This window comes from Lactuca serriola, chromosome 5 (assembly GCF_051521515.1).
Source record: "Lactuca serriola cultivar US96UC23 chromosome 5, Lser_US96UC23_V15, whole genome shotgun sequence".
Taxonomy (NCBI): domain Eukaryota; kingdom Viridiplantae; phylum Streptophyta; class Magnoliopsida; order Asterales; family Asteraceae; genus Lactuca; species Lactuca serriola.
Genome location: NC_136412.1, coordinates 229,656,247 through 229,668,950, shown reverse-complemented (window position 1 = coordinate 229,668,950; position 12,704 = coordinate 229,656,247). Strand labels below are relative to the sequence as shown.

Below are 12,704 nucleotides of genomic sequence, written 5' to 3'. Positions count from 1 at the left end.
GCATCAACACTGCTCCCAAACCTGTGATTGACGCATCACAATATACCACAAAATCATCAACACCCTCCGGCAGGACCAGAATCGACGCGTCATACAATCTCTGTCTTAGAATCTCAAAAGTTGTCTACTGCTCAATCCCCAAATGAAACATGATAGTCTTCTTCGTTAACCGAGTCAAAGGAACCGCTATCTTGGAGAAATTCTGAATGAATCTCCGATAATAACCTGCCAATCAAAGGAAACTCCGAATCTTAGATGGAGACCTCAGAACTTCCCACCTCATCAGTGCCTCAACCTTGGTCGGATTGAACAGAATATCGTTCTAGTTGACAAGGTGCCCCAAAAACTGCACCCCGCGCAACCAAAACTCACACTTGGAGAACTCTACATACAATCTCTCCTTCCTCAGAGTCTCGAATACCTCCCTCGGGTGCTCCTCATGTTGCTCTTGGGTCTTGGAATAGATCAAGATGTTATCAATAAACACATCACAGACCGATGCAACATAGTCTTACACACACGTTTCATGAGATCCATGAATACGGTTGGAGCATTGGTGAGCCGAAAAGGCATCACCACAAACTCGTAATGACCATAACGAGTCTAAAAATCCGTCTTTTGCATATCCACCTCTCAAGGGTTATTAAAAACATACCTTTTAGTTTATTGTTGCAAATAACTTTGAATTCCTTATTTGTAGATCTTCAGAAAGCTAGCACCATAAATGTCGTGCCTTTAATGGTTCACACCCAAACACTAGAAGTTGGAGGCTATTGAAGAGAGAGGAGAAGGAAGAGGATTTTCGACTTTAAGAGTTCCTTAGAAAAGGTGCCAAAATTATGATGCTAGGGAAGGGTTTATATAGGTGTACAAGGAGGCTTGGATAAGCCAGGTTTCCTAGGATAAGCCTTATCCCTTTGCTTTTCCCCCTAGGTTTCCTTAGAGCCATGAAAGGCTCTAGAAACTATCTAGAACACCTCTAGAATTTTTGTCCCCCCTTAGGGATATTCTAGAGTTGCTCAATGTTCAACTTTTGAATAGTATCACCTTTAGTCCTTCCACTTTTAATTATTCCAATTAATCCCAAAATTAATTCCAATTAATTGATAATAAAATAATATAATTTCGAATTAACATGTTGTTCTGAAAATATATTAATAAATTGTTTATTTTGATTTCTAATTAATTTATTAATCATATAATAAATTAATAAATAAGTATCTCTTTCCATATAGCATTCCAGTCTCTTACTAGGTTTGAGGGAAACCCAAAAGGACCTTGCTAATAATTAAAGTTTATAATAATTTAGTTAATGGCTTAGACACCTAATCCAACAGTCTCCCACTTGGATAAGTCTATAACGAAATTACAACTTCCAAATTAAACAGCAAAGTGTGCTTTCCAAAGCAAATGACGAACTCTGATTTAAACAGACATTGGTCCTTAGATAAGTGATCAAATATTCTTTTGTTCTACGAGATATCATATAAACATGAGATATGGATTAAAATCAATCTCATTGTCTAAGTTTTTTTCCCGGTTTCCTGATTTGTGATGACGACATAAGACTTCAAATTGAACACATCAATTGAATCCCGGGTGGGCCCAACATTATGAGTCAACACCAAATCACAGAGGGGCCCACAAATATTACTTTTCTCGTTAGGTAAAAAGGAACAAATAAACTTTGACTTATATGCTTGTATCCTTTACTCACCAAATCATACATGACACCGTGTTTTATAACATCATGTTACTGATGCGTTTATGCAACAATAATGCACAACCGACTTGTAAATTACAACTCATATATCTCCGTTTCAAGAATATAAGATATTATCATCTCAGAATTACTCATGATATAATCCATGAAGTAATTCTCTGAGCGTGGTTTATCCAATACTTAAATCTCCATTTCTAAGTACTTGTGAAAGTTGTAGCAATACAATTGTTATGTCTAACTCCCTTAGACAATCTATAATCCGGTTCATGACAATCTTTAATTCACTAATTGCTTCCCAAAGTATGAGCGACTATGGAATCCGAATAATTAAATTATTCGGGAAGTAAAACATGCAAAACGAAACACGAGAATAAATAATTGACAAAGGCAGTAAACAAACTCATAAATAATCTCTATTATTTAATCACCACAAGTCAATTACATTTATTTTGTTACAAGTTTCAAACTAATCATTTAACTACTCAAACTAATGTCATCTCTCAATCCAATGCTCCTAGCGTGCTGTCTATGCTTAATCCTACTCAGCGCCTTTGTGAGAGGATTTGCAGGATTATCTTCTGACGAGATCCTTTTTACTATTAGATGACATTCTTCAACTTTATGTCTGACATAATGGTATTTTATGTCAATATGTCTTGATTTGCCATGATCTTTCGGTTCTTTGGTTAAAGCAACCGCTCCTTCATTATCACAGAAAAGTTCCATTGGTTCCTGAATGGTCGGAACAACTCCAAGATCTCCGATGAAGTTCTTCAACCATGTTGCTTCCTTTGATGCTTCACTTGCTGCTATGTACACTGATTCACATGTAGAATCAGCCATTATGTCTTGCTTTGAACTTTTCCAAGTAACGGCTCCTCCATTTAAGGTAAATACCCAACCAGATTGAGAACGAAATTTGTCTCTATCTATTTGAAAGTCGACGTCACTATACCGAGTCACTCTCAATGTATCATTGCCACCAATGACTAATTAGAAAGAAATTGAAAAGTCATGGGAGTTTCAAATGAATGTAGTGAAAGGAAAAATGCTCCTTTTATAAGTATACTAGACGAATTCTCGCACGTTGCGTGGCGCAGGTTAAAAGTATATTGTTAGAATATTGAAAAATATATGTTTATAATGGTTATGTTATTGACATTAACTTTGACATAATATTTTTACGCTATATATATAATCTCAACTATTTTGAACAATAATATTCATTAACATCAACTCACCTTCCTCATTAATAGAATTAAATATAATTATCTATTTAGTATTATTTTTAACAATTGTTATGATTGATTAATTTAATTTTTTTTCTTATGTAATTATTTTCGGGTTTCATTAATGATGTTCATTTAAAATATAATTATTTGTAGCTAATGTTATGTAATTTATAATTTAATGTTATTATCACTTATTATTATTAATAAGTTAAAGAAGACTTTTAAGAAATACTTATAATTATTATTCAAATATGAAACATATACTAAATAATAAAGTAATAAGATTGAAATTTTGCATTTCAAAAGAGACTTGCATGGATAATATGACATATCCATGATTTTTATAATTTTATTTTATTATTTATAATTACTGTTTGTGAATTTTAAAACCACTTATTATTATTAATAAGTGAAAGAAAACGGTCGGTAAACACATGCCACAGCCCACATGTCATCGCCTCATCACCAAACTTTTCTTAAAACTTTAATGCATATGCGTCCATGCTATCCGTTCTAAGTAACAATAAAATTATTTGTTGTAAAATACTACTATTGAATAAAAGATGAAATATATTGGATTTACAAATAGGAAACATAAAAATAAATATAATTATCTATTTAATATTATTTTTAACAATTGTTGTGATTGATTAATTCAAAATTTTACTTGTGCAGTTATTTTCTAATTTCATTAATGATGTTCATTTAAAATACAATTTATTTGTAGCTAACGTTATGTAATTTATAATTTGATGTTATTATCATTTAAAATTGTTATTCATTAATTTTAAATCACTTATTGTTATTAATAAGTTAAAGAAGAATTTTAAGAAACACTTAATATTATTACTCAAATATGAAACATATACAAAATAATAAAGTGATAAGATTGACAATTTGTAGTTCAAAAGAGACTTGCATGAATAATATGACATATCCATGATTTTATAATATGATTTTATTATTTATAATTACTGTTCGTTAATTTTAAAACCACTTATTATTATTAATAAGTGAAATAAAACTTTTAAAAACCACTTATTATTATACTTAAAATGTTAAACATATACTAAAATATAAAGTGATAAGATAGACAGTTTGTATTTTAAAAGAGACTTACATGGATAATATGGATAATATGACATATGCATGATTTTTAATTAATTATTGCTTTGAAGCAACACAAACATACAAATATATATATATATATATATATATATATATATATATATATATATATATATATATATAATATTGTATTAAATAGTATCTATATCACATTCCATAACATATGATCGATAACATGAATCTAATCTAATTTAAATTAAAACTTCAACCACAACATACAATGATTGTCTTAAAAGAATACTTAAACCAAGAAAAAAATTAGTATATAATAAACTTACAAATTAAAAACTTTAACATAATAACATGGCTCGAAAAATGGTCTAAAGCACTCAAACCAACACAAAAACTTTAAATTTGTTTTCTTTGTAAATTTTGTATGTGATTGGTATTTGTGTGTTTACTCAAAGAGAATGACCTGTTATAGGAGACTATCCATTAATTGCTTATTAAACATATTATATAAGTTATAAAACCTTTGAATGTTTAATCATTATTAAAAGACTTGAGTGGTATTCATTCAAATAGGAGGTTTCAAATGAATATGGTTTAAGTAAAAATGTCTCATGGGAGTTTGAAATAAATGTGGTGAAAGGAAAAATGTTTGTTTTATAAGTATACTAGGCGAATCCCCGAGCGTTGCGCGAGCATTTAATTATTTAATTAAAATAATAACTTTTAAAAAACTTTAATTTATTATTTATATATGAAAAACCAATGTTTGTAGCTGTAACGGCCGTAGACCCGGGCTAGTCAAATTAGAGGCAATAAGGGTCGAAAATGACTTTTCGGCAAAATAATATTTAGAACAAATAATCTTAACCAAGTTTTAGTATATGTTAAAAGGTTTCCGTACATATAAAGAACGCCGAAATCCGAGTTATAACGAAGAAGTTATGACCCGTCGAAGTTTCGCGATAAAACCGACACAATACCGAAATGCGTAAATAGTGAATTTATGATAGAGTGAGATTTAGCCTTAGCGATCTAAATGAAAATTGTAGAATACGTTAAACCGAGAGCGTCCGTAAAAAGAACGCCCAAATCTGACTTCGTATGAGGAAGTTATGATTTTTCGAAGTTTCGGATTAGCAGTGTACAACCCGAAATTCGCATAATAGATCAAGCGGTTTTTAGCTACCATGAACTAAACGAGAATCGAAGATATCGTTAAGAGTAGCGTAACGAGAAAAAGATGGACGAAAACGGACGTCGGGTGAAGAAGTTATGAGGATTTAACTAACCAATCTTGTCCCGGCCTGTTAATAATATAAAATTTAAAATTGAGTCAAAATTAGGCGACGGAGTCTAAGCCAAAGTTGTAGAGTACGTTCCCACCTTCGCGTGGATATAAATAACGTCGAAAACGGAGATCGTACACAAAAGTTACGAATTTTTAAAGTTGAGTGTGCAGTTTGCGAAGCCTGATAAGAACTTGGTGACGTGGCGTGTTGTGGGCCGTGCATTGCTGATCAAAGGACACTTCGGATTCAGACACGCCTCCCTTCGCTACGCCCCACGTCCGAGGTTGGTACGCCCAACGTACCTTCGCACCTTATCCATCCGACGAAGATGCAAGACAGCTGGCTGCGAGCTGGCATCCGTATCCGATGACTACGCCCCGCGTAGCCGAGGTCTACGCCCAGCGTAACCGAGGCTGCTGAGGCTACAAATAGATGCGAGGGTCTTCGGATTTTTCACACCATTTCTCATTCTCTCTCTAGGGTTTTGAACCCTCCCTAAGGTCTAAGTGAACCCCTATCACCCGAGGGAATCCCCGAGGCTCCCGGAGTCCCGAGAAAAAGGGTCTTTCGGTTTCGAAACGCTGCTCCGAGCAAAGCCCGGTTTTCTTTAAAATTCGCTGTAAGTGAGCTACGCTTACGCAACTTTTAATATAGCTTTCAAATAATTATAGTAAAGTTATTAGGACTTTAAAATAATTATTTGGGCTATTATTATGAGTTATATTGAGTGTTATTTAACACTTATATAATAAAAATAATAGCTAGACTATTAGTTTGTCGTGGTTATTGTTAGACTAAACCCTAGTGGTATTGATACTAGGTTTTATCGAAGGAAATCGTTTTGAGAGTATCGAAGCACTGTCCGAGTGCTGAGTCACCACCTTTCAGGTGAGTGCATGGTCTCTTTCATCTTACACATAGATATGAAATATTCTATATAAATTTTGTGTTATGTGTGCATATTATCTGAGTACTTGCTGTCTATGCTAGTTGAACGATTTTATACACGTTTTAAAGAATTTAAACTATATATGTATTTTATATCTACAAAAATGTTGGGGTAAAACATGGGTAGATGTAATAGATGGAATATAAGTTGGACGATGAGTTGAGAGGTGTGATAGACCACGAGGTGAGGGTGAGAGGTGAACGATGTGAGAAACCTTTTCCCAAACGATGGCTCCGTCATTCAGCAGAGTATGGATGACAACCACGGACTATTCTAGACAGTCCAGTGGATCACTAGCAGGCTCGCAACCTGTAAGCGTTGTGAACGATGTGGTCACTCGGTGTACTCTAAACCTTGGTGATCATGCAGACTTGGTGCCAAAACCCTGGCGACTACGCAGACTTAGTTTCTGTTGTATAAATTCTTGCGACTATGCAGACTTAGTGCCTGAACCCCGGTGACGATGGACTTCGTGCCGATTCCTTAGGATGATCCTTAGGAATGTATGAACGAGGAATGGTTGATTCTTAGGGTAGATCCTTAAAAGTAAAGAAGATAATGAGGATGGGTAATTGGGTTGCTTGTTTGATTGTTTGAACATAATAATTATATTATTGTGGGTTGAAAACCCTATGTACTCACCAGGTTTCCCAACCTGACCCACTCAGTTTATTTATGTCACAGGTGTTGTTATGAAGTCACATTACACTGAGAGATTAAGGAGATATAGATCACTAGTGATAATGAATGTAAGTTCTGTTTATGCTTATGTTTCTGTATTAACGATGACATCCCAAATGTTTTAAAATGAATAAAAATACATTTCTTTAGAAATGCTTTGATAACGTATTTATCATGTTTTAATGGGAACAAATTCCACAACATTTTTATTAAAAGAAGTACTCTGATTTTTATAAAGCATAAACAAAATCGGTCTTTTCTGGCCGTGAAAAATGGGGATGTCACAGTAGCAAAACAAAACATATAGTTACCATGTTCGTTTTATGAACAACCATGGTTTTATGTCATTGGTTATTTCTGTTGACCATGATGATGAGAGGAATGGAAGAGAAAGCAGAATCACTTTTCTTATTTCTTATATGTATGAACAAGCTTACGTACATAATATATAGTCTATACAAAAAACTAAATAAGGAAAATACAATAAATTGCATTGGAAAGAATGGTTGGCAATTAGCTAGGACCAGAAGTCAGGCTTGAAAGGTCAATGGTCTATTTTGGGAGATGATGGAGTATTTTAATCAAATATTTCAACATTCCCCCTCAAGTTGAGTAGTGGGATTTTCGATACTCAACTTGCCAAGACAATGATTAAAAGTTTTTCCATTGACCGCCTTTGTTAATATATCTGCGAGTTGGTCTTCTGAGCGGACAAACGGAAGTTCAATTATCCCTTTTTCAAGTTTTTCTTTGATGAAGTGTCGGTTTACTTCAACATGTTTTGTGCGATCATGTTGGACTGGATTCTCTGAAATTTGAATAGCTGCTTCGTTATCGCACATAATTTTGTTGGATTGGGTTGGAGGGTACCCGATTTCTGTCAAGAGTTTCCGTATCCAAAGTATCTCTGCTAGACCGCGTGCCATTCCTCGAAATTCTGCTTCGGCACTTGAAAGAGCCACCACCTTTTGTTTCTTGCTCCTCCAAGTAACAAGATTCCCACCAACAAGGGTAAAGTAACCAGATGTTGATCTCCGATTTCCTTTATCCCCTGCCCAGTCCGCATCGGTATATATTTGGGTTTCTAGATGCCCATTTTTCTTGAACAGAACTCCATGACCAGGTGTCCCTTTGAGATATCTGATAATTCTCCACACAGCTTCCATATGGGTAACTTGAGGTTGATGCATAAATTGGCTCACCACTCCCACTGCGTGAGCAATGTCAGGCCGGGTATGTGAGAGATATATTAGTTTACCTACTATCCGTTGATATTTTCCCTTGTCGGCCAACTTAGCCTTTTCCTCCATATAGAGCTTTTGGTTCACCATCATAGGAGTATCCACAGGTTTGCAATCTATCATCCCTGTTTCTGCCAGCAGGTCAAGGACGTATTTCTTTTGGCATATAAAAATCCCCTGCCTGGACCTCAGGACTTCGATTCCAAGGAAATATTTAAGTCTTCCCAGATCCTTCATTTCGAATTCTTTGAATAGATTTATCTTTAACCTTTTCATCTCTTCCTCATCATTACCTGTGATTATCATATCATCGACATAAATAATTAAACATGTTACAAGTCCATTCCTCCGTTTAAGGAACAGAGTATGATCTGAGTTACTCTGTTTGAAGCCATATTTTCTCATGGCTAAAGTAAACCTGCCAAACCAAGCACGAGGAGACTGTTTTAATCCATATAAGGATTTCTTCAAGCGACATACTTCTTTAGAGTCTCCCATGAATCCGGGAGGGGGTTCCATATAGACTTCTTCTTTAAGTTCTCCATGTAAAAAGGCATTTTTTACATCAAATTGAAGGAGAGGCCAACCTTTATTTGCAGCTATAGAGAATAGGACCCTGATTGTGTCGATTTTGGCCACGGGAGAAAATGTCTCAGAATAGTCAATTCCGTAAGTTTGAGTGTATCCCTTTGCTACAAGTCGGGCTTTGTATCTTTCAATGGTTCCATCCGGCTTATACTTTATAGTGAAGACCCAACGACATCCTACTGGTTTTTTTCCATGAGGAAGGGTACATTTTTCCCATGTGTCATTTTTATTCAGTGCATCCATTTCAGTTTTCATAGCCTTTCTCCAGTCCTTAGACTCAAGAGCTTGTTCAACTGTAGTTGGAATTTCTTCATAGCATAGAGATGTGGCAAAAGCCTGGGCTTCTTGTGATAAATTTCCGGCTGCCACGTTTGCCATCGGGTATTGAGAACTTCGAGCTTCCTTCTCGGGAGAGTATCTTTTTGGAGGAACTCCTCTGTTGGATCTTGGGGGTAGAACATATCTGGCTTGTTCAACCTGTGATGACTCGTGTTCTGTCGTATGGTTAGGCAAATCAGGAGCTTCAACATTTTCATGAGTTTCACAGTTAGTAGATGACTCAGAAACAATGGGAGAATCAACATGCTCTTGAGATTGAGAATTACTTACCTCTGACGTCAGGTTGGGAGGATCATTGTTAGTGGTACTGTCTTCTCGACTCGTGGATTGTGACATGGTTTGGGTTCCGTGATTAATTTCTACTGATGATGGCATCCATTTTATCCAACCCAATGTGTCATCATACTCCTTTTCCCCCTGACCAATATGTTGGATATTGTAGAAATATTCGGTTTCGAGAAAGTCACAATTCATCGTGGTGTACATATGACGTTTGTTCGGACTGTAACATCGATAACCTTGTTGATTGACTCTGTAACCGACAAACACACATTTCTCAGCACATGCATCAAGTTTGGAACGTTCTGATTTTGGTATGTGAACAAACACAGAACAACCAAAGACACGAGGTTCAAGGGTAAGGGTAGATGGAGGTTTGTGAAATTTAGACATGGCTTGAATTGGAGTTTTTAAGTCAAGGGCTCTTGTTGGAAGACGGTTCACAAGATAGGTTGTTGTGGCAAGAGCTTCGGGCCAAAAAGATTTCGGAACTTGGGATTCAATCATGAGCGCACGGGTTATTTCTAAGAGGAAGCGGTTTTTTCTTTCAGATACCCCATTTTGTTCGGGGGTGTGAGCACATGAGGTTTGATGAATTATTCCCTTTTCTTGACAAAACTGTTTCATGGAAGTATTAACAAATTCCCCCCCCCCCCCATTATCGGACCTAAGAATTTGTATATCACTTTTAAATTGGGTTTTAACCATGGCACAAAAACTTTTGAATTTTGAAAAAACTTCGGATTTATTTCTCAAGGGGTAAATCCAAGTCATGCGGGTGCAATCATCAATGAATGCAACGAAATACCGGAAATTTTGTCCCCCCTCAACTTTTGCTGGCCCCCACACATCCGAATGAATCAACAAAAAAGGAAAATCAACCTTAGTATCATTTGATTTGAAAGTGTGTCTATGACTCTTAGCCAAAAAACATGTCTCACAATTTAAGACTTTATTTGTTGGGAATAATTCAGGAAATAAATGATGCAAGTATCCACTGGATGAGTGTCCCAATCTTCGATGTCATAACCAAGCCTCCCTATCTATAGATCCATGAGCTAGCATTACAGTACCTTGTCGAGTCATTTCATCCACATAGTATAGTCCTTGTTGCTCAGTACCACGCCCAATGATCTTCCCCGTCCTGATGTCCTGTAAGATACAGAAGGTTGGATGCATTAGAACAACACAATTTAATTCTTTGGTAACATAACTGATCGATAGAAATTTATGAGATAAGGATGGAACATAGAGACAATTTTTTAATTTCATGTTTGGTGAAATTTGAATGGTCCCTCCTCCTTTGACTTGGAGAACTTCTCCATTTGCAGTATGAATTCTTGATTTTTGCGGTTTTGACATTGAGCACATGTCAGAAATTTCAAAAGTCATTGTATCAGTAGCACCACAATCAAATATCCATGAGTCTTTATTTTTTATATTTTTTGTTGCTATGTTAACTTTCCCGACATTAAAAGAATTTGTTGACTTGACTGTCATATTGGAACTATAGGGTTGTGAATGAAAATGTTGAGAGAATGAAGGGTTTGAGGTGTAATTCTCAAACCCTATACCTGCGATGCCCCCTGATTCTTCTTCTTTAATTGCCGTCGAACAACAATTCCCTCCATGGTTTCCTTTTTTGGTGCTCTCTTGATTTCCGGCGGGTTTTGAGTGGTCGTCACTGCTATCGCCGCTGCTGGTGGTCCCTTGATTGCCCACAGCGACTGCGGCTTTGCCATCTCTCCCTTTTTTGTGTCCGTCGGCCCACCATTCCGGGTACCCCACGAGTTTGAAACACTGTTCTTTCGTATGCTTGGTCATGCCACAGTGTTCGCATTTTAATCTACTTTTATCAACCCGGGATGATGACGGATTGGATTTCTGGTCTGACCGGCGACCTTTGGAAACGAGCCCTAACCCATCGGAATCACCGGTTGAGTTCTGACCCGACGCCACCCCTTGTTGTATGTTCCCGAAAATACTTTGATGCGCTGTTTCTTTTCGGACAGCAGCATAGGCGGCTTTAGCAGACGGCAAGGGGTCCCACCGGAGGATCTCTCTTTTAAGGGAATCATACTTTCGATCAAGGGCATTGAGAAATTGAAACAATTTGTGTTCTGACCTGACTTTGTTGTAAGTGGCGATGTCGGTAGAACATGTCATCGGGTTTGGATCTCGCCGTTCAATTTCTCCCCAGATACCCTGCATCACGATCCAAAATTCTTCTAAAGGTACGCCATTTTGCTTGAACTCGTTTGCTTTGACTTGGAGATCGAAAGTCTGAAGTTTGTCTTTGCCGCTGCTATATGTAACCGTAAGAGCATCCCATAGCGTTTTTGCTGTTGGGAACTCTGTTAAGTTACTAGCAAGGACCGACTCTATATTTTGGATGAGCCATGAAAAAACGATCAAATCATCTTGTTCCCACTGATCATCACTGGGTTCTGGCGGGTTTTGGGTGAGATGGTTTAAAAGAGTTTTCGATTTCCCCCCTATGGCGACTCGTATCATCCGAGCCCATAGAGGGTAGTTTTGGCTAGTAAGATTCAGGCTAATTTTTAGGCTATCAGAAGGATTTGGTTTTGGGTTCTGGGTTTGAATTTGAACTCCATTTTTGAGGAGATTGGCTATTTGGATGGCTAGGTTATTGTTATCTTCTTCTGACATTGCTTCTGGTAGATGATGAGCAGAAATGGTTTTTGGATCATAAACACCGCTCTGATACCATGTTGACCATGATGATGAGAGGAATGGAAGAGAAAGCAGAATCACTTTTCTTATTTCTTATATGTATGAACAAGCTTACGTACAGAATATATAGTCTATACAAAAAACTAAATAAGGAAAATACAATAAATTGCATTGGAAAGAATGGCTGGCAATTAGCTAGGACCAGAAGTTAGGCTTGAAAGGTCAATGGTCTATTTTGGGAGATGATGGAGTATTTTAATCAAATATTTCAACAATTTCTACTATAAATTGATAATTTGATAAACCATTTTAAGCTGTGTAAATTTTATATCAAACGTATTAAGTTGTGTAGATTGTATAAAAATGCATGCTAATATCTAATATAATGAATAACAAATAGTATGGAAAAAAACCTACAACTTTTAATTATAGAAACCCTCTACAACATCTACTATAACATTTATATCAACAAAACTTATTAAACCCTTATAAATCATACAAAAATATATAGAAATCAACATACATTTGGTATCCATAAACATTACTATCCCCTAGAACAAATAGTATTATAATAACCACTAATGTGACAAAACTTATTTTTTCGACACT

General features: G+C 36.1%; 1 protein-coding gene across 1 annotated transcript; it reads right to left on the bottom strand.

Annotated features, from left to right (window-relative positions):
- Positions 1-10,181: 10,181 nt before the first annotated feature.
- LOC145051478 (uncharacterized) lies at positions 10,182-11,690 on the bottom strand. Its single transcript, XM_078999441.1, has 2 exons — positions 10,976-11,690; positions 10,182-10,553 (listed from the first exon to the last, which is right to left on the bottom strand). The coding sequence occupies exons 1-2, from the start codon at positions 11,610-11,612 to the stop codon at positions 10,516-10,518; spliced, it is 675 nt and encodes a 224-aa protein (XP_078855567.1). The 5' UTR covers positions 11,613-11,690; the 3' UTR covers positions 10,182-10,515.
- Positions 11,691-12,704: the final 1,014 nt, after the last annotated feature.